Source organism: Pantherophis guttatus, chromosome 4 (genome assembly GCF_059756535.1).
Source record: "Pantherophis guttatus breed Tessera chromosome 4, ASM5975653v1, whole genome shotgun sequence".
Lineage (NCBI taxonomy): Eukaryota > Metazoa > Chordata > Lepidosauria > Squamata > Colubridae > Pantherophis > Pantherophis guttatus.
This window is the reverse complement of record NC_142066.1, coordinates 79656663-79683722: the sequence shown is the minus strand read 5'-3', so window position 1 is coordinate 79683722 and position 27060 is coordinate 79656663. Positions and strand designations below refer to the sequence as shown.

At 39.8% G+C, this 27060-nt stretch overlaps 1 protein-coding gene across 4 annotated transcripts in view; it reads right to left on the bottom strand.

The window, feature by feature from the left end:
- ELMO1 (engulfment and cell motility 1) overlaps positions 1 to 27060 on the bottom strand; it is a 641324-nt gene that overhangs the window by 516119 nt on the left and 98145 nt on the right. For all 4 annotated transcript variants that reach the window (XM_087892439.1, XM_087892442.1, XM_087892440.1 and 1 more), the window contains exon 2: positions 22533 to 22680. In XM_087892439.1, the coding sequence (XP_087748565.1) occupies positions 22533 to 22610 (78 nt within the window). In that variant the 5' untranslated portion in view covers positions 22611 to 22680. The remainder of the gene's footprint in view (positions 1 to 22532; positions 22681 to 27060) is intronic.

Here is a 27060-nt window from a genome sequence, read left to right as displayed (position 1 = left end):
TGAGCGGGGGCCTAACCAATCCCCCGGCCGTGGGATCACGGATTGCAAGACCCTCCTACCAAACGACACCTCAGCCGAGGCATAAGAGTCCAACCAGTAATGTCAAATAAAGGAGGGTAACGACGACCAGGTGGCTGCCCTACAAATATCGTCTATGGCTGCCTGGGTAGCCCAGGTGGCAGATGTGGCTGTGTTGCGAGTAGAGTGAGCTAAGATTCCCCCCGGCACGCGCCTCCCCTTGAGTTCATAGGCTTTAGAGATACAGGCCTTGAGCCACCTGCCCACTGTAGATGAAGAAACTTTTTGTCCCATAGAAGCCGGGTGAAATGACACAAACAATGCCTCCGTCTGTCAAAAGGAGGCAGTCCACCTGATATATCGTCTGAGGGCCCAACGCACATCCAAAGTATGCCACTGTTTTTCCAGCGGATGGCAAGGACCAGGGCAGAAGTTCGGGAGAACGAGCTCTTGTGCATGATGAAAATGTGAATTAACTTTAGGCACAAAGGCAGGATCCAGACGAAGGACTACGCAGTCGGAATGGAATATGCAGAGATCTATCCTAATGGAAAGAGCAACCAGTTCGGAAATCCTTCTTGCAGATGTCACCGCCAGAAGAAAGGCGACTTTTAAAGACAAGAAACAGAGACTGATGAAGGCGAGTGGCTCAAATGGCGAAGCTGTCAGTGCCTGGAGAACCAAGGGAAGATCCCATGTAGGATAGCGATGCACAACAGGTGATCGAAGGTTGGTAGCTCCTTGTAGAAAAGAACGAATCTACGGATGATGAGAAAAGAGATTGGTGAGAGTCACAGACAAGCACAGTGGCCAAGGCTGCAACCTGATGATGGAGTGTAGTAGGTACCAGTTCTTTGTCTAGGCCTGCTTGCAGGAATTCAAGAACATCAGACACCATAGTCGATGTTGGATCTGCTGGTAGAACACAAGAGGGAGAAAGCTCTCCATGAAGGGTTGTAAATCCGGGCCGTCGAGGTGCGCCTGGCCGCCTGAATGGTGGTGATGACCGTGCCCGAAAGGTTGTCCTTTCTCAGGAGGATCCTCCCAAGTGACAGACAGTCAACTGGAACCATTCTGGCTCCAGATGTAGTATGACTCCCTGGTTGAGAGAAATCCGGTCCTGAGGAATTCTCCAGGGACGTAATACAGACAGACCTACTAGGTCAGTGAACCAGGTCCTGCGAGGCCAGTGAGGTGCTACCAGTAGAACCTCTACCCATTCGGCTAGCAGTTTCTGTATGACTCTCAGAAGTAGCGGAATTGGAGGGAATGCATAAAGCAGTTCTCGAGGCCAAGGGCAGTGGAGGGCATTGCAACCTTCCGTGCCCGCAGTTGGAAACTGTGAGAAAAACCTCGGCAGCTGCGTATTTTCGGGAGTGGCGAAGAGGTCGACAGTGGCATGCTGAACCTGCGTGTCAGCTCCACAAAGAGTTGAGGATGGAGCTTCCATTCTGAAGGGTCTACTTGACAACTGCTCAGCCAATCCACTTGAAGGTTGGATGAGCCCGAGATATGTTCCGCTTTCAGTGAGAGTGTGTGCCTCTCGGCCCAGCACATCAGCCACTCGGCCTCTTCCATCAGCGACTTGGAATCCCTGTCGATTTATATGGCCGTTTGTGGCCATGTTGTCGGTCAAGATGAGCACGTGGCGGGCCGAGACCTCATTCTGGAAATGGCGAAGAGCAAGACAAACTGCCCACAACTCCAACCAATTTATACTATTTGTCCTTTCTGCTTGGGTCCATTGCCCTGAGCCAGTTGGGGTTGTAGATGGCCCCCCCCCAACCATAGAGGCTCGCATCCGATGTTAACGTGAGGTGTTCTGGTTCGCGGAACATGCAACCCGCCTGAAGAGCAGACGACGTCCACCAGCAGAGGGACAGACACACACAAGGTGGAACCTCTACCTTGGATCTGGAACTGCTGTGTCCCTGTCGTTGAAACGGCAGAAAAAAACACTGAAGTGGACGAGTGTGCCGCCATGTCCAGGGCACAATTGCGATACAGGAAATCATCTTTCCTTGCAATTGGAATAGAAGAATCAATGGCACGGTCCAGGATGACAATAGTTGAGCCACCAAGGATCTGATACTCATCTGCCGATCGGACAACAGGTAAACCTGGCCCTTGACAGAGTCGATCACCGCCCCTAGATGGAGTATGTGTGTGGAAGGCTGGAGATGACTCTTTTCCATGTTGAGCGTGAAGCCGTGACTCTCAAACATTTGAATCACTATCGCACTGTCATGTAGAGCCTGTGTCGGTGAGGACGATAGGATCAAGATGTCGTCCAGGTAGGCTACCATGCGTACAGGAACTAAATGGACCGAGGCTGCTACAGCTGCCAGTAATTTGGTGAATGTTCTCGGGGCAGACAAGAGGCCGAAGGCCATGGTTCGGTACTGATAGTGACAGTTGACATACGCAAAGCGGAGAAATCGCCGGTGCATTGGATGGATCGGCACATGTAGATATGCTTCCTTGAAGTCCACAGACAGTAGCAGATCTCCCTCTCGTATGTACCCCAAGATACGTGCTGGAATTAGTGGTCCCATGTGGGGCCAAATGCGTAGCATGTTGAATGCCCGCTGCAAAGATATGGGAAGTTGCCTCTGAAACCATGGCTTGAAGGTCCAGAGCCGGACCAGAAACTTGTCCCTCCGCAGCGCAGAGACTGGCTGCTGTCGGGGTAAATGTTGCCTCCGGGGCCCTGCGGTGGCATACAGTAGGTAAAGGTTCCCCCGACATTTGTATGGGGGGAGGAACTGTGGGCCAGACCTGGGCAACTCCAAACACTGGCCTGACATAATCAGGAATAGCCATCCCAGAGTGCCTGGTTATTGGCCTTCTGACGTCTCCTGATGGCAATGGGACATTTATGTCGTGTTCAGTGGAAACAGCATCACCACTTAGATTGGCTGTTTGTGCCTGATGTTTGGCCTTGTCAAATTGGCGTTCTAATGCCTCATGCCGCCTCTTAGCATCTCTATCCATCGCCGCAGCCCTGCTTGAGGATGCAGGTTAAGAGGCCTTCCTCTTATGTGATTTATGTCTGGACCCCGCCCTAGAGTGCTTGGAGCCAGAACGTTTGGCTGCAGAGGCCTTGGATGTAGTAGCTTCCACTCTAGCTGGACTACTCTCGTGCTCCATATCCGATGATAGAGCCGAATCAGCCATCATTAATGCAGCCCAACTAACTTAGGTAGTTAAAAACAGTAGGTAAATTGACTTCCAAGAGGCAAGGGAATTCCCCCCCCCCTTTTCAGGGCACAGTCTTATAATAGGTAGAAAACAGAGGAGCATCCCCAGCGCGAACGGGCAAACCTGTCTCTGCAAGCTGTCGCTGCTGCTTCCAACGGCCGTTGCAATTCCAAACGGTGATGTAGTATTGTCACTGACCCACAATTGAAGGAGGATGGCGTAAGAGGAGGCAGAGTCCCTCAAAAATGCAGCTTCGCTAACTGGCTTGGCTTTAAATCACAAAAGTCCCTGAGCTAAGGCAGCCACAGATGAGGTGCGAGGTAGAGAACCTCGAATATTGCCATCACTGCCAACAACAACAAAATGGCGGGCGCGAGCTAGAAGCCTCCTCTCAGCGCCGCCACGGCCAAAACAACAAAATGACAGGTGCGAGCTTGAAATATTCTCTCAGTGCCGCCGTGGTCAGCCAGGCAATAGAAAATGGTGGGAGAGCAAGAACAAGCCCTCCCAGTGCCATGAAGCCTCCTTCAAAGTCGCGAAGTTTGCTCCAATCCCGGGCAGTGACTCTGATGCCGCCCTTGTGAATAGAAGAGCTGCGATGGTGGTGGTGTTTATACCGGCAAGTCGGGAACCAGCGCTTCCACCGGCAGCAAGTCCAATGTCCGAGGCGCCCAGCCGGACAGCACTCCAACAAGCTGCTGATAGAAAAAAAATGTCTGTGTGGCCGTTAGCAACCTGGAGCTCCAGGAACGCAAAATCGGCCGCTTGCAGCTCAAGGTGAGAGGCAAACCTCACCACGAATCCAACGCTGCGCAGCTCTTCCAGTAATAGCCAAAGTCCAAATTAGGGAAAAAAATTGAAATTAGAAGGGAAAAATACTAAACTAACTCACTAATGTCAAAAGAAAAGCAACTCAAGTCCATACAACTAGACTGAGTGAAAAGACTGAACGGCAGGAGTCAGGGGGGGTGGTCAGAGCAACGGAGGGAAAAAATCTTTGCACTCAGTCCCTAGCAAGTAGAAGAGAGGATACCCATGCGTGGATTGTCAGAGCAGCAATTCAGGAAAATATTGATCTAAATGGCTTAATTAAGTAAAGCAAGTTAACATGCATACATAACAGAATAACAGTTGGAAGGAACCTTAGAAGTCTCCAATCCCCTGCTTAAGCAAGAACATACACATGTATATTTATATATACATGCACATGCATATACACATACCCATGTACATATATTATACATACAATTCTAAACATTTTAAAATGATACTTTATTATAAAAGTCTTCATCAATGATACTCAAGATATTTGGGATTACAATTCCTATCAACTAGATACAGGATTTTCAGGTAGGCTGGGGATAATGGAAGTAGTTGTATGTCTTGAAAGGGGGGAGGTTCAAATCTAGAACTAAGATTTCAACTAAGTCCTAGTTCAAATCTGACATTACTAGGCAAATTTAAAATAAGCAGAACTTATAGTTTCAGACATCACTGAACTATATCAGCATGGCCATTGTGCAGAATCATAATGCACAGTCTAAATTTTCATACTACACTAAACCAGGATGGAGAGATATATATTTTATGACCAAAAATAATAATATTATAAATAATTAAGCATGGAATATTGAAAGGACTTTTATGATTCCCTAATGCTATTCAAATTCCCAGACAGATTAAAGTTAACTTCATATTTTAACACAAGTGTTTAGAACAATTAGGAAAGAAATATCCAAACAATCTAATCTAATTATCTGGCAGTAATATGTATCATGAATAAAATATGTTATGAATAGAAAAACTAGCTCTACCCTGTACCATACCCCCCTTTTTTTTCCATTATTTTTGTGCATGCATCTGCACACAGTAATAAATATAAAACACTTTCTACTTTTACAGGAAGGTCCCTAAATTTCAATAGAACTCCTTCTAATTTGCTGCAAATTTGCTATGTAGTAAGTCTGTATAATTAATTTTATTTTGATTATGACCCCAAAAATAAAAACAACATTGCCTGGTTTGGTGATGTCACAATATTCCAAGCACTGCTGTAAACATAAATGCTTGCTTTTTATAGAAAACAAAAGAAAAGCTGTTGTCTGAAGAAAAATGATTGTCATAAAAATTAATTACTTTAGTTACAGTAATCATCAAGAAACAAATCAGGATTGTTTGTTTAATGAAGGTAAGTTAGGATGGTAGAGGTTGCAGACCATGGGAAGGAAGGTACGAAAGGTACAAACGGAGAGGGAGCTGAAATGCCTCTGCAACTGTAAGCGCGGATAGGCTGCCAAGTGTCTAAAAGTTGATCATGTGACCATGTGGGCACTACAATGGCCAAAACTTCAGGCATGAGTTGCAAATCCATTTTTTTCAGCACCCCCATAATTTCAAACAGTCCCTAAAAGAAAGGTCATAAATCAAGGACTTCCTGTCCTCATCTTACATTCCAACCTGCAATCTCATATTTTACATGGTCATCACCAAAGGGTCCTTTGGATAATGACCTCTCTCTCCCATTATTCAATAACTTCGATAACATTTTTAGGAAACATGTAAGTTTAAATGAGGCTTCCAATCATAGTCATTTCTAGGCCACATTCATCATTTTCTGCTAATGGAAAGGACAGTACTGGACTGGGCAATTCATACATTAAAGCCCAGGTTTACTCCAACTACACATTATTTTTTGCAGACTAGAATTCCTGTTAATAAAGAATATTTGTAGCTCAGGATTGAAATAAGGGGACCTTTGGACTCGCCAAGCTTGATTGTTTTCTTGCAGATGTTTCTACCCAAACTAGCTTAACGTCATCAGTGCAAGAAAACAATCAAGCTAGGAGAACACCAAGGACACCTCAAAATTCCTATTCTAAAGATTAATATTGTCATACTATGCAAATATACATTTGCTCATGTTTCACAACTCGGAAATACATACAATAAAGTGACACATGATGAGAATGCCACTTAACTTTCAGAAATATTTGTTATATCCCTAAAGTAAGAGTCTTTTCAATAAGTAACAAACATATCAAAACTTTAATATTATCCTAATGTGCCTCTACATTTTTCCTAACAATTTTTGTCATATGACAATGTTTTTCTCTTTTATTAAAAATTAGAAAATTTATCTTTAGTGGAAACTGTTGTATGCAAAATGCTGTTATCTAAGGAAGGCTTCTACAATTATCTCTGCAAAGCAACTTCCATCAGAGTTATACAATTTGTGACTATAAAGCAGACCTTTGCAAGTTAAAAAGATCAAAAGTGTAACACATGTATTGCTGAAAAATGCCACACATGCAATATCACCTCCCCCTTGGCAAAAAAATCAACAAAAGAGCCAGTGTCCACAGAAGGGACAGCTGGATTTGTAAGCAATATGTTTTCTCAGTCTTCCCCACCACCCCCATCCCACTCCATGTTGGAACAGCGTGTCCAGAACTTTGTCTAAGTACCAATTTTTCTACCGTCTTATGTGGGGAGGAAAATGCAAAAAAATAAAAACACAGAATCCTAGTTATAAAGTGCATTTTAATGTATTTATCTGAAAAAATAAACAAAACTATGAATTCTCTTTAGTAAGAGAAAAATAAAACATCTTTTTTTTTTTCTCTTGCTAGTCTTCAACTTTCAAAAAGTTCAGAAAAGTGCCTTTTTCTCTTGTCCAATCATAAATATTTGCTCCATTTTAGGGACAAGAACAATGGTAGTTTTTCATTACATTAATCTCCTCCCACTTTAGCATTCTGTGAATAACGAGCTTAAAAATAAAATAAACATACAAATGTTTTTAACATAAGCTGATTTATTGATTTAAAGTTACAATTCTGTGCTTATATGGCAATGTATGCCTAGTACATTCTTACTGAAGCTCTCATTTATGGCAGAAGCAAGAAGGTGGCAGTATCAAAACCTACAAGCAAAGGAGTTGTACAACCAAAAGGAACTGCTGCATTTATGTTTATTTTATATTTTACTCTATTCTGTTTTTTTTAGTGGTTTTCAAAGCCACTGCCATTGCAAACTCCAATATCCTTACAGCTTGTCCCCACTAGAAGAAACCCATCCATGCTAGTGAACTCAGCTAAAACTTCAACAGAAGCCACAATATATTCCTTAAAATTTCCTTGAAATGTACAATAAATATTAACAGGTGACTCTGAGAAGCCAAAAAACAGGAATGCAAGCAACTCCCTGATGTTCAGAGAATGAAATATGAACACATTGTTTAAGTTTACCAAAGCACCAAGATCACTTTTTTTCTTGCAAGAATCTTCTCAAGGTTAAAAGACTGACTAGATTAAACAATTATGTACAATTACATTCCCAACTTAGGCTAATACCTAAATTGTTCCACTACATTTCTGTATAAACCAAAGCTTTCTCTTCTTAATTCTGGGAGTAGTAAGGAGGCTTTTATTCCTTATTTTAGGTTATGTGACGTTCCATAACACAACCAAATTAAGTCTTGCTGAAAAACGAAACGTATCTATATAAAGAGTGATTAAAATAATGAAGTTAATAAATCTGTTTTTAAAAAGGTGTTAAAGGGTAACATATAAAAAGAAGATAAAAGTTATACATAATAAATTATATTTAAATAAAAATTTAGGAAAACATTGTGTAGTTTTCCTCTTAATGCTATAACTTCAAATACTGCTCATAAGTACCTCTCGTTCAACACTTATTCAGCAACCAATTTGAATGGTCGCTGAATGAATGGTTGAGTGGAACACTGGACAGGAAAGATTTTGCTTCCTGAATACTTTTGAGTGTACCTTATAAATTTGTGGCTACTAATCAAGAATATAATCTGTGATTTAATTTATCATGTAACGTTTTATAGAAATCTTCTGTTTTTATACAATGGCAATGTACACCCTACAGCAGTGATGGCTAATCTTTTTGTCGTCATGTGCCGACAGTGCACATGCCGGCACCCATAATGCAATGCGCCCCCCTGCACATACGCACACGACCTCCCACACCCCCACATATATGCACCCCCGAACATGCAAAAAAAAAAAAAAAAGCCCCAAGCAGCTAACTCTTCCAAGTGCACAAGCCGGGAGCAGCCGATACGTGAAGGTTTCCTTTCCCTGCGTCTAAAGGCGAAAAAAAGTGGGGCGAACTGCGACCTCCCCTCCCCTCCCCGCCTTCTTTCCCATTCCCCCCAAAAAAATCTGGAGGGAGAGCACAGAGAAAGCCCCATGACTTGAAACCCGAGCAATGGAGGAGAGTGAAGAGTGGCTCTAAGCACGGATACAAAGCCAAGGTTTTTGAAGGCTTTCCCGTGGGATTCCCATCGCGGGAAGAAAACACAACAGGAATCCCATGGGAAAGCCTTCAAAAATCTCTGCTTTGTGTCCATGCTTAGAGCCACTCTTCGCTCTCAATTGCTCGGGTTTCCTCCAAGGGAGGAAAACGCGGAGCCCAGCCAGCCGAGCTCTGCTTCCCTTTTTGTGTGTCCCCCATGCATGCGCCCCAGCCCCCCGCACTGCTTTTTCAGCCTGGAAAGCTGCCTGCACCAAAACACAGTGCAGCCACCTGCATCTAAAACATGACGGGTGGCTCATTCAGGCCAGTTACTCCCCTGCGCCCACCTGCCTGCCTCGCCGCCGCAGTCAGGAAAGGCCCCAAAGCTGCACTGTCCGGCATCCACATTGGAGCTTTGTGCATGGCGGCAATCAGCGCAAGAGAAGCAGGATGCCTGACGCTCACATGTGCAGCCCCACGGATCTGGTCGGGCGATTTCCGGCATGGCCCAACCAGGTCCGTGGGGCTGCACAGGTGAGCATCAGGCATCCCGCTTCTCTTGCGCTGGCCACCGCCATGCACACAGCTGGTCAGTGCTCCAATGGGGCTTCTCCGGAGTGTGGCTGTAATCGCTGGTAACATAGGCATTACCCCACCACCAGGACCTTCCCCCACACCCACCCCGGTAAGGCAAACCCCAGGGTTTGACAGCGAGGCTGGCAGGAGGAGCCGCTGCTGCTCTGCAAAGTGGTGCTGCCTCTTTGCCAGCACAAATGGCCTCCAATGTGGATCCTGGGCAGCACAGCTTCGGGGCCTTTCCTGACGGCAGCGGCGAGGCAGGCAGGCAAGCGCAGGGGAGCGACTAGAGGCAGTGCTCCTGGCTGGCAAGGGAGTGGATGTCCCAGGGCTACATGTGGCCTTGACAGCATGGCCAGTACGCACGCGCGCTAAAAGGAGCTGCCCAGTGGGCATGTGTGTGCTGCGAAATGAACTTCCAGTTTCTGGTGCACACATGTCATGGCCATCTAGTCTTCTGGTTACTGGCCCGCATGCATGCGCAATGATCAGCTGTCCAGATGGTCTTCCGGTTTCTGCCACTGCCACTGCCACATGTATGAAGACCAGCTGATTGTCGTGCACACATTCCGGAAACCCAGAAGAGGAATGGGCAACACTGCATGTGCCAGGCGACATGGCTCTGCGTGCCACTTCCAGCACGCGTGCCATAGGTTCGCCATCACAGCTCTATAGTACCTGTTGCTTATGCTACACAAACTCAAGAAATATATGAAAACATGGGACTATTATTGAAAAACATCTAGTATTCCAAGTGCAACTGGAATATCATGGAAATCTAAAAGTAGTGAGTCTGCCTGGAATGCAGCTCGGATATATGAAATATTGTTGTTACATATGTGAATGGAAAACCTTGCAACAGAGTCAATTACATTAAAAAGAAATGGCCACTATGAAGAATTTGGTTCCAGGATAGAAAAATGTGGCACATGAATGACTTATTAACCTGACAAAGATATGTTGACCTCCACTTCACATAAAACTCAGACTGAAGAAATGTTTTACGAAAGCTACCAACAAGGAAGGGGAAGATTTTCATTATTTAAGACAGATGTTTCCAAGAATAAGTAATGCCAAAATTAAGGAAACAATTTCTATTAGCCCACAAAACAGGTTGTCATAAATGACAAGCGATTAGAAGATCTGTTAGTGGGGTGAGAGATAATCACCTGGAAAGCACTCAAAGATATCACTGAGAATTTTGTGGACAACTAAAGAGCACCAAACTGCATTCAGCTGTTGACAAACTTTTATGACATACAAGAACATGAAGGCAACATGTCAATGAAGATTCATTTTCTGCATTCACACTTGGACCTTCTTCCTGAAAATCTAGGTGCAACTAGTGATGAATATGGTGAAAGGTTTCACTAAGACAGGGATCTCAAACTCGTGTTGTCAGTTGTGATGTATCGGGACTTTTTTCTCCTTTGCTAAACCGGGCGTGGCCAGCATGTGATGTATCCGGCCCATGGGCAGCAAGTTTGACAACTCTGCACTAAGACATCGCCACAATGGAAATTAGTGCTACTGGAATCCATCAGTATTAGGTGACTTTTGTTGGATGCTACAATGAGATACATCAGACAAATGAACTGAAATAAAGATCTGCAAATGAACTGCAAATAAAAAACACTTTTAATTCTGTTGAACTAAGGCAGCATGTCAGAAACATTATGAAATTAAAACCATTATAGCAATTAATATTGAGTTTCATATTTCTCAAGACACCTACATGACACAGTCATTCTGAAATTATTTTGTATTTAGTTTTTCACTACCCTCCAGTTTTTTAGGAACAAAAATTTTGGGGAAAAAATTGTTAGGATAGAGCAACTTTACCTTTAGAATAGCATGTAACTGAAGTCAAGATACAGAAATCCAAAGCAGACTGTGGCCTTCATAAAAATCAATGTAAAAACAAGTCTATAATTAAGAAAATATAACTTTTTTATTTTTGCTTTATCTTTATTTCTGCTATTAAAGCTGTATATCAAAGATTTCTGAATACCTTAGTAAGAAGCTCATGAAAGATAAATTTTCTAAATTAAGTGGGTTTCAACATAACATTAAAACAAGAGTGCCAATTTAATAAACTACAGTATGAACATGGAGATTACAGATGTCCAGAGATCCAGAAAAAATGTAGCTACTTTAGGGTTGGTGATGGATCCTTGCAAGAAAGTTGGTGGGATAATATGAAGAAAAGTACAGGAGAATACCAAGTGCAGGATAGCCTAGAGGGGATGGGGGACTCTATTTTCCATCAACTTTACTCACTGTGTGGTTGCCAAGGAATTTGGCAATTACCAGTGTGGGTCCATTTCCAAAATGGTTGTCCACCAATGCTGATCTATTATTGATGAATACTGATGAATACAAATCATATTGTATATTCACTTTATAACTTATTAAGGCGTGATTCCAGGTTTTCTGTGACATCACACAGTAGCTGATTTTTTTAATACAGGTAGAGAGAAAATAATGCTTCAGTTTTATTTATGTATTGCCAGTGTTTCAATGCCACTGTATCCTAAAATGGTCTCAGTAATCACAAATGGATTCATCAGAAATAGTATTTGGCAATTGTTGAAATATTTTTACATTGTAGAAATGAGAAAGTGGCACCATGTGTTTCTATATAGTTCACTTATAGTCTATATAGTCTACTTTCCTGAAACTTTTTATATCAGTACTTAACTATAATTAAGTTTATTAAACATAGCATAAGTAAAATTATTGCTTAAATGTTCCTACATGAGCTTAACTATATAAGCAAAGAGCCTAATGTTGCAATACAGTGTTGAAAATAGGAAGATTGCCATCAGGGGTGAAGTGCTCTGAAGTCTGCTACCGATTCGCTTAGTTACCGGTTCACTTCACATATGCATGGGCAGTGCGCACCAAATGCATACTTCATGCTACTGCGCAGCGCTGAAAAAGGAAGATTAAGAAGTCTTTGAGTCTGCAAAGGTAAGTAGAACAGCGAGGGGGGGAAAGAGCTGTGCCACGTGATTTAGATTCACTAGAAAGCAGGATTTCCTGCTTTGTAGCAAATATAAATCACGTGGCATGGCTGATCATCAGAAATTCTGGTTCGCCTGAACTGGTAGCATTTTTTTTACTACCGGTTCAGGCAAACTGGTCTGAACCAGTAGTATTTCAGCCCTGGTTGCCATATCTCTTAAAATATATCATTACATTTATTTATTTTATTTTATTTTTTTAAGTTTTATTAACATAAACAAACATAAAACACAAATACATGTAAACACTTATACATTAACAAAGAGTCAATCGACTAACTTCTAGAAAACCTTCGCATCGGTGATTAATGTCCATTTAACCAATTTTCCTTAATCATACTATTTACAAATTCACTTGCTTATACCTTGATATATTCATTGAAGTTCAGCAGTATCTTTCTACCAACATATTAACCATTTATTTATACAATCCTACGGCTCATCTCATGTATCTATTTCTGCAATTCTTGAGTTATGTTCTCCTAATGTCCTATGTTGTTGGCCCTATCCTTCTTTCTAACCATGTGTACCATTTTTGCCAAACTAAATAAAAGTCAGTGTTCTCTTTATCTTGGAGCTCTTTTGTGAGCCTATCCATCTCTGCGCATTCATTTATTTTTGTTATTATTTTTTCTTCTGTTGGTATTATCTCGGATTTCCAATTCTGAGCGTACACTATACGTGCCGCTGTCAATATGTGGATGGTAAGATATTTTATCTCCTTGGTACACTGTGGTGTAGTCATTCCAAATAGAAAGAGTTCTGGTTTCATTTCTACACTTTGCCTCGTTGTTTCTTCGATTATTCTCTTAATCTCTTGCCAGTAGCGTTGTGCCTTCCTGCAAGACCACCAGAGATGGTAATATGTCCCCATTTGTGTCTTGCACTTCCAACACATTGGTGATGTGTTTGGAAACATTTTAGCCAAACGTGCCGGAGGAAGGTGCCATCTATAAAATATCTTGTATAAATTTTCTTTGTATGGAATCGACAGTGTCATCTTATAATTTTCTGCCCATAGCTTGTCCCATCTATCCAACTCTATATTGTGACCTATATTTCTTGCCCAGCTTACCATGTTTTCTTTCACTGTTTCCTCCTCTAATTTATACCTTATTAAATATCCATAAATTTTAGATATTATTTTCTCATCTGTGCCTTTTAAAATTTTATCTAGTTCACTTGGTTGGCTTTGAAAATCATAATGTCTCCGGTCTGCTGTATATTTTGACTCAATTTGAAGGTATGGCCACCAATCAATCATAATGCCTCGTCTTTCCAGTTCTTGTCTCGTAAGTAGGTCTCCCTCACTACTCAACAATTCTTGATATTTCCGCATCTTTCCTATTTCTATAGTGTTTGGATAAATTAGCGCCTCCATAGGCGACAACCATCGTGGGATTTTACTATAGTGTTGCCTTCTGATATCTTGCCATGTTTTATATAGTGCACCTCTTATTACATGTCTCTGGAAGTACGGATGTTGCTTGTCTGTGCCTTCCCACAGAAAGGCATGCCAACCTCGACTCAGATCAAATCCCTCCAAGTATAGCGTTCTCCTATTTGATAGATCTATCCATTCTCTGATCCAATTCAACGCCGCCGCCTTGTAATATAGCTCCCAGTCTGGTAGATCTAGGCCTCCCTTCTCCTTTGTGTCCTGTAAGCATCTTATTTTAATTCTAGCTTTCTTTCCTTGCCAGATGTATTTCATTATTGTCTTATTGAGATCCTTAAAGAAATCTTTTCCCGGACCAATTGGTATCACTTGGAAGAGATATAGGAGTCTTGGTAATATGTTCATCTTTACAGACGCTATTCTGCCAAGAAATGATAGTTGTACCTTATTCCATCTTTCCAAGTCTTTTCTAATTTGCTTCATCAATTTAATGTAATTGTCCTCTCTAATAGTTGTTGCTTTTGTAGTAAGCCAAATTCCCAAATATTTTACTTTCTTCGCAATTTGCATTCCTAATTCTTCTTCTAATTTTTCCTCTTGTGTCATTGTCATATTTTTGGTCAAGACTTTGGTTTTTTGTTTATTGATCTTAAGCCCCGCCACTTTGCCATACTCCTCTATCTTCTCTAATAATTTGACTCCCGCTACTTCCGGTTGTTCCACTATGAAGACCACATCATCCGCGAAAGCCTGTAGTTTATACTCCTCATTCCTTATCTTCAGTCCTTTTATTTCTTCTTCCTTTCTTACTTCCTTTAGAAGGACTTCCAGTGAGATTATAAACAGTAGAGGCGATATCGGGCATCCTTGTCTTACCCCCTTTTGGATGCTTATTTTTTCGGTCATATCTCCATTAATTATAATTCTCGCTGTCTGGGAAGAATATATTTTCTTAATCATTTTCAGGAATTTGTCGCCGAAATTCATAATCTGCAGTTGTGCTATAAGGAATTTCCAGTTCAAATTGTCGAACGCCTTTTGCGCGTCGAGAAAGATTAGCGCTACCTGATTATTGATGTTTTGCTCGTAGTATTCGAGAACGTTTATTATTGTCCTCATGTTGTTTTTTATTTGTCTCCTTGGGACAAAACCATTTTGGTCGGGGTGTATATAATTATGTATAATTGTTTTCAGTCTCTGTGCTATAATTGTCGTGAATAGTTTATAATCTACATTTAACAGCGAGATGGGTCTATAATTTTGGACTTTAGTCGGATCCGTATCTTCTTTGGGGATGAGTGAGATAATTGTTTCGGCCCAAGATTTAGGTGTTTCTGCTTCCAGCAGTGCCTCATTGAGAACTTGTAGTAGTAGTTCGTCTATTGCAGACTGGCAGTTTTTATAAAATTCCGTTGGAATTCCATCCGGACCTGGGACTTTGTTGTTCTTCTGTTTCTTTCGGGCTTCCATCAACTCCATCATTGTTATTGGTTTATTCAGTATTTCTCTGTGGGATTCTTCTAATTTCTGGATATTTGCTTTTTGTAGGTATTCCATAATATCTTGGTCTTGAGTTTCTTCTTGTGTGTAGAGGTTTTGATAGAATTCCCTTACTATACGTTTTTTATCTAAATTCATACTATATAGTTGTCCTGTTTCATCCTGCAATTGGTATATTATTCTTTTTTTCCTCTCTTTCTTCAGTCTGTATGCCAGCCAGCGACCTGTTTTGTTTGCATATTCAAAGTATTTCTGCTTGACCATTTTCATTTTCTGTACGATTTCTGCTTGTGAAATTAAGTTCAACTCATGTTTAGTACGATTCAATTTTTCCCTTGTTGTTTTGTCGTCAGGCTGTTTCTGTAATTGTGACTCATATATGTTGAGTTCTTCCATTAATTTTTTCCTCTTTTGTTGTTTATCTTTATTTTTTTTTTGCTGTGTATGCTATTGTGAGGCCTCTTATATAGGCCTTAGTAGTGTCCCACAGATTCTGTACTGAAGTCTGCTCCTTTGTGTTTATTTGATAAAATATTCTAAGTTCGTTCTCCATCATCTGCACATAATCCCTATCTTTTATTATTCCGGTGTCCATCATCCACCTCTTCTGCTTTCGCTGTCCTCTCCATGTTATTTTTATAGGATTATGGTCGGCCCATGTATTCGGTATAATTTCAATGTCTTGTAGATCCTTCCTGAGGTCTGGCGTCATCCAGGCCATGTCAATCCGAGACCATGACTGGTGTGGGTTTGAGTAGAAGGTATATTGTTTGGTTTGTTTGTTGGCCTCTCTCCATCCATCATGTAATTGCAATTCTTCAGTCATATCCTTAAATGTATCCGGTAAGATTCTTTTTCGAGTCTTACTTTGTTTATTACTTCGATAGTCATCTTGTATATTCACGATTGCGTTGAAGTCTCCGACAACACAGATATTTTCGTACTCCAAATCTTTAATTGTATCATGTAGTTTCTTGTAAAATTCTCTCTGGTTTCCATTAGGTGCATAGATAGAAGCTAGCAATATTTTCCTTGTTTCTGTTTGTATTTCAGTTATTAAAATACGTCCTTCCGAATCTGTATATATCTGTTTAGCTTTTAAATGGTTTTTGACATAAGTTGCCACTCCTCTCTTCTTATTATCTCCTAGGGATGTGAATAATTTTCCTAATTTTTGATTCTCCAACAATATTTGTTGCTGTCTTTTAATGTGTACTTCTTGTAAAGTTATCACATCTAAGTCCAATTTTTGCAATTTCGTAAATATATATTTCCTTTTCCTTGGGGAGTTGAGTCCGTTTATATTAATTGATATAATTTTTATTTCTCCTTCCATCTCTATCGAGTTTATCTATTTGTGATTTTCAACTTTGCTGTGTTTCTGGTAACTCTTTGAGTCTTTTCCCTCGCTCCCTCTCTCTCCATTCTTTCTCTCTCCAATCTTTTTGCCTCTTCCTGATCTTTTTCTTCCTTCTCCATCCGCCGTGTCCCGGGTTCCGCTTCTCTCCTTGTCTCCTGTTCCTCTTCCATTGTAAAGTGCTGGTCAAAGAATTCTTGAGCCTTTTCCAGATTATCAATCTTGTACTTTCTTTCATCCCAGGAGATAAGTAGGCCTTCCGGTAGTAGCCAGCGGAATTTTATTTTAAATTTATTTAGCTGGGTGGTCAGGAAATTATAATTTCTTCTTTGATCTCTCGTTCTTCTTGGTATTTGTTTGAGAGTTATGATTTCTCTTCCCTTATGCATGATTGTCTCTTCCCTCATCTTCCTGTAGATCTCTTCCTTAATAGATTTTTTCGTGAATCTTATGTGAATTTCTTTGGGTAATTTGTTTCTTCTTGCGTAGTTCGTGTACACCCTATATATTTCATCCATTCCGTTTCGCAGTTCATCCTTATCCACCTGGGTTGCCTTTGCCAGTATCTCAATCATTATTTCACTTAGATCCTCATCCTTCTGCTCTTCTACATTTTGAAACCGTAAGTAGAATGATGCCTTTTCCATTTCCAGATAGGTTAACGCGTCCTCAGTTTCCTTATTAAATGCCCCTTGTTCTTGTTTCATTCTTTCCATTCTGTTGGTCGCATATTCTACTCTTTCTTCCACCTTTTGGATCCTCTGCTCGTTTTCTGTTATGTTTTGCTGAATTTGTTCTATCTTCTCATCCATATTTTTGATGTTATCTTTAATTTCATTCACATCTGACCTCAATTCTTCATGATTTTTCTTGGTCTCTTCATGATTATGTGCCATGGTTTCCTGCATTCTGTTCATGCCTTCCTGGATCATTGCTAATGCGGAGTGGATGTTCTGTAGGGCAGGACTCATCTTCTCCTTTTCTGTGGTTTCAATTACTTTCTGTTGAGCTGGTGACGTCATAAGTATCATTTGGCCCGATGGTGTTTTCTTACTTATTTTAGCTGTTGTCGTTATACTTGTGATCGCCATTATTATCTCTTTTTTTATTCTTTCCCAGATTTTCATATACTGGTCAATATTTCAGGGTCTGTTTTAAAATTTCACCCAAATTTATTTTTCTCTTTTTTCCAGGCTCCTTTGTACTTATAAATCAATCAGCATGGGAAGCTAAGTGGGAGGGTCGAGGGAAAAGTGTAACGTTCTAGCAATCCATCAGCTAATTCTCCCTGGTATTAAGTATTTGAGTAAGTGGTATATTAGTAAGTAGGGAGTAAGTGCAATATGATTTCTCTCAGAAGGTAAAGGGATGTAGTTAATATAAATGTATCTAATATACTATGGACTAAATCTTTAATACTAACTATATATAGATCAAATTAATATATCACTTAATCTATTAATATACACTTCTTATAAATAAAGTCATACTATGCAATCAAATGTCAAACGTAGATTCCTTCAGCAATTGTCTAAATATTTATCTTACTTATCTAATTTATCCAATTTATTTTAATTTATATAACATACGTATATGGATATACTTTTGTAATTATAATATAGCTATGATAAGTATAATATAATCCGGATCTTTGATTCTAGTTGTATTAAGACAAATTAACAAATCATTGAGATTCTAACTATATAAAGACAAATTAATAGAAATTATATTTAGCTATAATAAAATCTATATCTCTGATTCTACGTATATAAATATATAAAAACAAATTAATAAGGCAATAATTCACTTAATGGGTACAAGGTAAGTATAAGGTAATGTTATGCAGTCATATAAGTATAGATTTCCAAAGCAGTGAGTATATATACACCAAATATTACTTCTTAGTCACTGTTAGTAATTAGTAGTTGGTCTTGGTAGTATCTTATGTTCTGGCAATCTTTATATCAAATATCCAATTATAGTTCAAGTCCACTTCCTTTCAACTGTCAATAGTTTCAATATAATATGTCCATGTATTATCCACTTGTTCCGTAATCCTCAGTTCAAGTCCTCACCGGGATAAGCCGTGGCAGAAACAAAAATTATAAATCCAATGTATTTCACGTCTGATCGTACTTTTTCCTCCCTTTACTTTACTTTTTGTCCAATACACACCGATCGTGCGCCAAAAGTATCAAGCGTCTGCTTCCCCAAATAACACAATCCAATAGTCCCGTTGCTTTATTATCCAATTATCCAATTAACTCGATCAATAAACTTGATCCTGTTAAGGAAGCCTTTGTCTGGATTGTCCAGTAAGTATCGGCAACAATGTTATAAGTTCTAAGTTGACTGTGTTCTCCCTGCCGTTGCTCAATATGGCTTCACCGTCCTTTCTTCTATGGATATCCGGGGCTCTAAAAGTCCTCCCGTTAAGTCTTTTAAGTTTTCAGAGACCTTCGCTCTCCCAGCTTTTTGTTATGAAGCTCTGGTTATCAATCACACACTTCGTTCAACCGTATTCCCTCTGGATTCTTTCGGATTCCACTGACTACCAGATTACGCGCTGTCACTTTCAATATGGATTCCTCCCCTTCACTCCACTTATCAGTCGCCGCTTCTCTTTCTCCTCTTTTACTCAAGGGTTCCTTCCGCCCGCTTTCTCCCAACCGTTAGAAAATGCAGATATACCTTTTCAATCTTTAATCCTCACTTCTGTTTTCACCGATGCTTTTCTTTTTCAATCTTCGCTTCCCTCTTAACAGCTGTCAGCGTTTCTGGCCAGCCGGGTGGCTGGTTCTTCCTCGTTCCGAGTTAGAGGAGTTATCCTGAACCTTCGGGGGGATTGCCGCCCTCCCCGAGGTCCTCAGAAATTTCCCCTTCTTCTACCGACCTCTACGGGGTCAGTAGCGCCGAAATCAGCGCCCGCAGCGAGGATATTAGGGGCTTTGGAAACGGAGCACCGTTCCTTTTGCCCCTAACATGTTGACGTCGCCGGCGGAAGTCACATTTATTTTTATTTCTAGTAATGACCTGATATAGTAATATAGTATAGCAGTAACCCAAAGAACAGCAACTAAATAGACTTTTCTAGGCATACGGCATTCTGACTTGAATTAATTAATGTTTTAGTGCTTGCTTAGGAGAGATGCTTGTCATATTACAACTTATCTGGAAACCTCTAATTTGGAAAATGCTTTATCATAAAAAAAATTACTAGTTCTGCTAAGACCTATTTGCTATACTTTTCAGCAACACATGAGATAGTAATTGATATAGAAGTTGGATTATAGTTGAAGGGATACTTCACAATAAATTTTAAAAAGTGTATTTTTATTTCCCCAGCCACTGGGCCAAGATATTAGATAAGCACCTCCATAATGGATCAAATATGAATTGTGGCTTAGATTTAGTTGAGTTTTTTTTCCCCTGGATTCTGTCCTTTTTAAAAAAAAATCCTATGTTATCTGCCAGAAGCACAATTTGCAAGCAAGGCAGTGATCTCAATAAAATATTTTTTTCTAAAAAAAAATTTGCCCTCTGTTGGGAGGAGAGATCAAATGGGGAATCAGTCTGGGATCATTACACAGACACAAGAAAGCAAGGTGCAATTCCCCTCCCCCCTTAAATACCATAGCACCTTAGGTAGATTTTCTCAGGAACAAGTTGCCCATTGGAAAAAATCCTAAGAAATAGGAAGATTCCTGAGAAATGCCTATCTTCCAGGAACTTTAGCAAAGTGGTCCTATATAAAGCAGTATTACAAACACTAACTCCAGTCTAGGCACAATGATTGCAACATAGAATGACAGAGTTACAACTGAATATTTTCTTACATTGTTTTTATTATCTTCAAATGGCAGCCCCATTATACAACAATTAGATATGAGACAAGAATCAAACTCTGGAAACTCCCAAAATGACATCAGATCTAGAAAACAAAGTTTTTAGGAAGTTTCCTCATTTCCAGATCACAAGGGCCTATTGACCACTTTGAACAGTAGGGCTTCTCCAAAATTTGAGAGCCCTTTATTGCTCTTCATTGCTAATTGGAAGCATGCTGAAGCATAGTGCTGAAGGCATTCACTTTCAATTGCTCTAAAGGTCACAACTTTTTAAAAAAGAAAACTATATATTTGATGTGGTAGTAAAAGTTCAATAAGAATTATACAAACTGCTGATCAGTTCATATGAATTACAGTAATTAATTTCAAAATATAATATGAATTCAAGTCATCCTTTTAAATATATGCAAATTATGTTACAGATCATCAGTATAAAATTACACTTTGGTTCAATATGGTCTGGAAGTAGTATGTGTAATCCTCAACAACATTCAAAGCTCTGATAATACTGAAGGAATTGCACTTATGTCCAGTGTTCAAAGTAACAAGCATTGCAGTGACCCTGAGGTTAGGTGATCAAAATTTGGGTGCTTGGCATCCTTTCTATATTTATGACTACAAGGTTAATTACAAGGCTAATTACTGGGTGCATAAAATCTACACCTAGTTACTGGTTACCAGTTCTTAGTCACATACTCCCTCCGCACTTACGACGACAAGAAGCTCTCATTCGGGAGTATAGTAAGATCGTGTTAAATTCCTCTCTACCCATACATGGATACATTCCTGATCTCTTAAGATGCCGATTAAAGTCAAGAAATCCACCAATCTTGACAACGCGTAAGTTGATGGCCGATCATCAGAACACAACACAAAAGTGGATGGAGGCGTGGAATAGCTGTTCCCCCCAAGATGTCTCCGAGCATATCAGTCCTAATAGTATACCTCCAGGATTTAGCCTACCCCGACACATATGGGTGACATATAATAGAATTAGAACTCATGGAGTGTGTGCTGACTCCCTGAATAAATGGGGAAAGACACCTTCAGCACAATGTGCTTGCGGGGGCCCTCAACAGACTATCCAGCATATAGTGAGGGAATGCCCTAACAGAAGGTATCCAGGAGATTCTAGGGACTTCCTCTGCATAACAACGGCAGCTACTGACTGGATCTCCAAACTCGACATTAAACTTTGAAATGTTATTTCTGTTTTCCTTTTAGATTTTCTTACTGCTTTTTTATTGTTTCAATTGTTTTTAACCTGTAAAAATGAAGTGTTTTAATACTGTGTGTGACCAACCATACACTAAATAAATAAAGTAAATAAATAAATAAACTACAAGGTGCTTTCTACTGCCCACTATGTGCTCCATTTTTGCCCTTCTGGCTGTCCTGCACTCTGCCCTACTGTCAGCCCTGGAGACCATCTTTTTCTTTGGATCTTCAGGGCTGCCACACTTACTGTTGTGGGAACTTGGGAGGGGGGATTGCATGGAGGTGCAGGGATATCTAGTCATAACAACATTCTTTTCTCTGAGAGTCAAGGACATCCAGCCTGCACCTGGAGTGGCATGACTGGGAGGTATCTCCAGTTGGGACAGTGCATTGATTGGACCATGTGATGGACATGTTGGTGTGGGGGAAGGGACTTGGACTTTCTTTTGGGTGGGGAAAACCGGGAAGCTTTCAGATTCGGGTTTTCCCAAATGTGCCAATATGACATCTCTAATAAAATGGAATTTTGAGGAACTTCTAGCCTCGGAGTCTTCTTTTGTTGGAGGTTTTACTTGGAATCCTGACACCTACATTCCCCACTGTCCTGCATTCCGTCACCCTGACATTCACTATCATCTTTTCCCACTGCTGACAAGATGAAGGGTCAGACTAAATGTGCCTTGTCAGCAGCTGGAGAAAGACAAAAAATTAGCTGGAGGGTCAAAGAAGTAGTGCGCAGGCAACCAAAAGGGCAGAGATGGGAGAAGATAGAACAGTCAGGGAGGGGGGTTGAAATGTAGGTTGGCAAGGCAAGGACACTAGAAACATGAGGTCTTGGCCTAATGACTCAATTGGAACTGCCTCACTAAATAGAATTATCATATGATGTTTTGTATAATGACTGCATCACTTATTGGCAGCAATTTTAGTTCCAGTTAGTATCATTCAATGAGGACTATCTCTATGCAAATCTATGCAAACCTCCTATTTAGCTAAAAGATCCTTAGAGAATGTTCCACAGTTCACGTATTATAAGACTGTATAAGATATTGTATAACAAACATTAACAATTGTCAGTCTAAGAGTAGACAGACTTTTAAAAATAACACAGAGAAAAAAGCACTTACTTGGTCAATTTCCATCAACTTTGGAAAGGCACCAGGCCACTCTATAGCTACTTTCACAATATTTGCAGGAGGCGGCATTTTCCGTCACTGCTCTTCTTCAAATGTAGTGAATTGGAATATCTTATAAGCTATAGTCTCTCTTTCACAGCTGGAGGGACAGAAGATAATAGTGTCATTTAAAATAAATTCAAACAATGAAACATTTTTTCATCAGCAGGTATAATTATAGGTGTATAATGCACATGTTAAAATCTTAAGAATTCAATTGTATACACAGTAAGATATTAATTAACCTACTCAGAAGATGGCTGAAATACTAGAATATACTTTGAACAATACTCATGAAATAGTTTTTTAAATTCAGAAATGATCTGAATTGTTCTATTATCACTAGTAAAAGATTAAACTATCCATCTTTAGTTGCTTCATCATGTCCTCCAATGATCTTGTGCACTTGTTGGTTAACCTAAAGTGGTCTCACACAGTTTTTTCTTCGGTGGGGGAGCTCTTGGGCATGCTCCTCACGCTTAATAGCAGTAACTTGAGAGGGATTTTGGTGTCTTAGTGGACAACCAGCTAAATATGAGCCAGCAGTGTGCAGCGGCAACCAAAAAAGCCAATGCAATCATAAGCTGCATTAACAGAGGGACACAATCAAAATCACTCTAATACCACTCTATAAAGTAAGACCACACCTAGAATACTGCATCCAGTTTTGGTCACCACGCTATAAAAAAAGATGTTGAGACTCTAGAAAAAGTACAGAGAAGAGCAACAGGATGATTAGGGGACTGGAGACTAAAACATATAAAGTATAGTTACAGGAACTGGGCATGGCTAGACTAGTGAAGAGAAGGACCAGGGGAGACATGATAGCAGTGTTCCAATATTTGAGGGGAACAGAGAGGAAGGGGTCAAACTATTTTCCACGGCACCCGAAGACCAGACAAGGAATAATAGATGGAAACTGACCAAGGAGGGATTCAACCTAGAAATAAGGAGAATTTTTCTGACAGTGAGAACAATCAACCAATGGAACAGTTTGCCTTCGGAAGTTGTGAGAGCTTCATCACTGGAAGCCTTCAGGAAGAGATTGGACTGCCATTTGACAGAAATGGTGTAGGGTTTCCTGCTTGGGCAGGGGGTTGGACTAGATGACCTACAAGATCCCTTCCCTTTCTGTTAATCTAATCTAATCACTTAGGAGCAGCTGATTTTCTTGAGCACATCTCTAACTGTTGGAAGTTGATTTTCACTATACATCAGCAGCACCTCCGCAAGCAAACCTACAAACTATTCTCTGCAACCACTGCACTGTTATCTCCACCAATAAAATAACAGAACAGAGTAGCATAGTTGGAAGGAATCTTGGAGATCAGAAGACCAACCCCTTGCTCAAGCATGAGACCTTAACCATTCTGGACAAATGGCTGTCCAATCTCTTCTTAAAAACCTTCAGTGATGGAGCACCCACAATGATTAAAGGCAAGCTGTTCCACTGGTTAATTGTTTCACTATCAGGAAATTTCACCTTAATTCTAGGTTGGTTCTCTCCTTGATTAGTTTCCATCCATTGCTTCTAGTCCTGCCTTTCTGCCTTCTGGTACTTTGAAAAATAGGTTAACTGGGACACTGCTATCATGTCAAAAAAGACTAAAAAAAATCAGTATATTCTTTTCCAGCCTTTTAGAAAAAATGATCTATTAGATATCCAATAATAAACTTTTTTAAGAAGAATTATCCATAAAGTTATGATCAGAAAACATTTTTCTACAGCAACAATCTCTTACGTGTTCATAAATAGATCACTTCACTATAGCAACCAGAATGTCAGAAGGAAGGCAAAAAAAAAAAAAAACCAGTAGTTTTCACAGAGACAAAAGTGCATAGTGCAGTAACACATTTTTTTTGGGGGTGGGGGTGGGGGGAGGTGATAGCACACTGATATAAAACAATTTGGAATGAGTGGGAGCTTCGCTATTGCATTCTTAATGAAAGTTTAGAAGGTTTATGACAACTATACTATAGTTATTTACTAAAAAATTGTATATCCATGTGTATATAAATATATATATCTGTGCCCACACTAGCTAGGAATTTTGTAAGTTTACATCACAAGGGCAACAGTTTAGGGAGTCTATATATTACAGCAGCCTTCCCAACTTGGTATCCTCTAGAAGTGTGACAATATGTGTAAAATGGGTTATAGGAGATGAAATCCAATGGATTCAAATCAAATCAAATTACAGTTCATTATGCCTGCATTAATATGCATATACAAGTATATTTGTATCTTTTTTATGAATATGGAATTAAGACCTCTTCTTTACAACATATACACACACAACAGTTAGAATTAAGGAATTAACTTTAAAATCAATTTTTTAATCTTCAGAAAGATGCTGAAAGATGACAGGAATGAACAGGAACAACTGAAGTCAATTAGCATGAACGCTATCCAAATTCAGATTTCCAGTTTTTAGGGCTCGGCATCAGTACACCATCAGTGACCATACTGCTTTAACAATAACAATTCCAGCAGTCCCCGTTTATCATCATTAAGTATATATTACATGAATCATTAAGTGAGGAAATGATTGCAACTTCTGACTTCCCGACAGTTTCCCATTTACTTTGCTTCTGAAAAGCAGTAGGAAAGGTTGCAAATTACAATCACATGACTGCAGGTTGCTTTGTCAGTCAGAAATCCAGGGCAGTTGCTAAGAATGCAGTACCCTGTAGTTTAATTTAAAAATTATAATAAAGAATTTTTTAAAATGCTTAAAACTGAATCAGAGTAACCCATTATTGCACAAATTTCAGTATTAAAGATGATCTGTGCAGTTTGCACACATTATTTTACTTCTATTTGTTTTTAATATACCTGAATATCTACATTTTGCTTTGTTATGAAATAAATAAACCTATTGTATAGAATAATATTATTTTGTTTATGAAGAGCATGCATATAAGTACACAATTTGCACTTGAGTGGAGGGTTCTAAAGATATACATATAATGATTTTGATTTTCCTTAAAAGTTGAGATTATTTTCAAAACATTCACTAGCACACTTTTAGACTGTCCTTCCCTCTGTAAGATAATTTGAAAAATGAATGCTTTATCATGCTGGTTTCCAGGAAATCAAGAGACTTCTTGAAGTCAAAACTCCTAGTAACTTCATTAACACATCTTTGTCAAAAGAAATTGATAAGAAGCTTGCCTAGTGGACAAGATAATGAGATTTTTATATACTGCCAATTCTTTGCAATTGTTTTTGTTTTTATTGTTTATTTTTTTGGGGAGTAAGTTATTTTCATACAGTAGCTTTCACAACGAATAAAGCTTAAAAATAAAAAAAAAATCTTCCCCCTCTGCTTTTACGCCATGCCAGCCACTCTTGCACATCTCCTGATCCATTCTGCACTTCCCTTGTGCAGCCTCCCCAATTCTTTCCACACATGCCTTATACCCGTCTCATCTGCACCTTTTGCACATTCCTTCACACCTGTGCCCCCCCAAGCCTTCATGCACTCTCCCTGACTTACACCATGCCTCTCACACACTCATGCACTGTCACCGACTCACACTTCTTACACAGTCCTATGCACACCTTTTCATTCTCCCCCATCTGGTAGCAGCCCTTACTTCCTTGCTGTCTTGGAACTGAAAACTTCCTGCAGATTTCCTTGCTGACTTTGGTTGTGGGAAGCCGGCAGGAAGTAACAGCAACTGAGATTGCAAGGAATGCAGTTCCTTTGCAGTTGCACTTTACAACCGCATCACTTAGCACCAGGAATTCTGCTCTCAATTGCCATTGAGGATTATCTGTATTTTCTTTCCACAAATAAAGTCATTACATTCACAAATCTGACAAAGACCCATTCCCCATTGCTCATAAATATACTTTGTGCCTTCTGTTATTCTGCCTCACAAAACTCTGTAATTCTTTAGAAACACCCAATCTGATCCTATTCAGGTAAGATTATTTATCAACTAGATTTTTTCTCAGATCTAAAAATTATTTCCTGTAGTTCCAGTTTCATACTCCTATACATTTTCCTGGTTTTGTAAATTTTCATATTCTTCATCCCCAATAGGAACAGTAAAGGAGATGAATAACATAAAGAGTTATCATCCACATCTGTCTCTCTCTTTTGCATTTCTTTACAACTACAGACAAGAATACTGTTAACAGTTTGCTTCTTCTGCATTAGCAGCACAGAAACAGCACTCTTAAAGCTAAGATGTTAAAACTGTCACATGACTGAGCAAAGTACACTCTGTGGACAGAATTACAAACAAAATTTTGGTCTCTTTCCAGGAGAATTTATTCAACCTATAAGCATACTCTTTTTTTTTAACCACAAGTGTTTGTGTGTTTCTGTCTGCCATGTATGTATCTCATGTATCTCATTAAAGTATTGAGGAAAGAAAAAATATAATATGCTATTCATACCTTATGACAACTGACTGAGATATTCCCAGCATATAATTTTTCTTTGGCAACTTCAGAATTATTCATTAC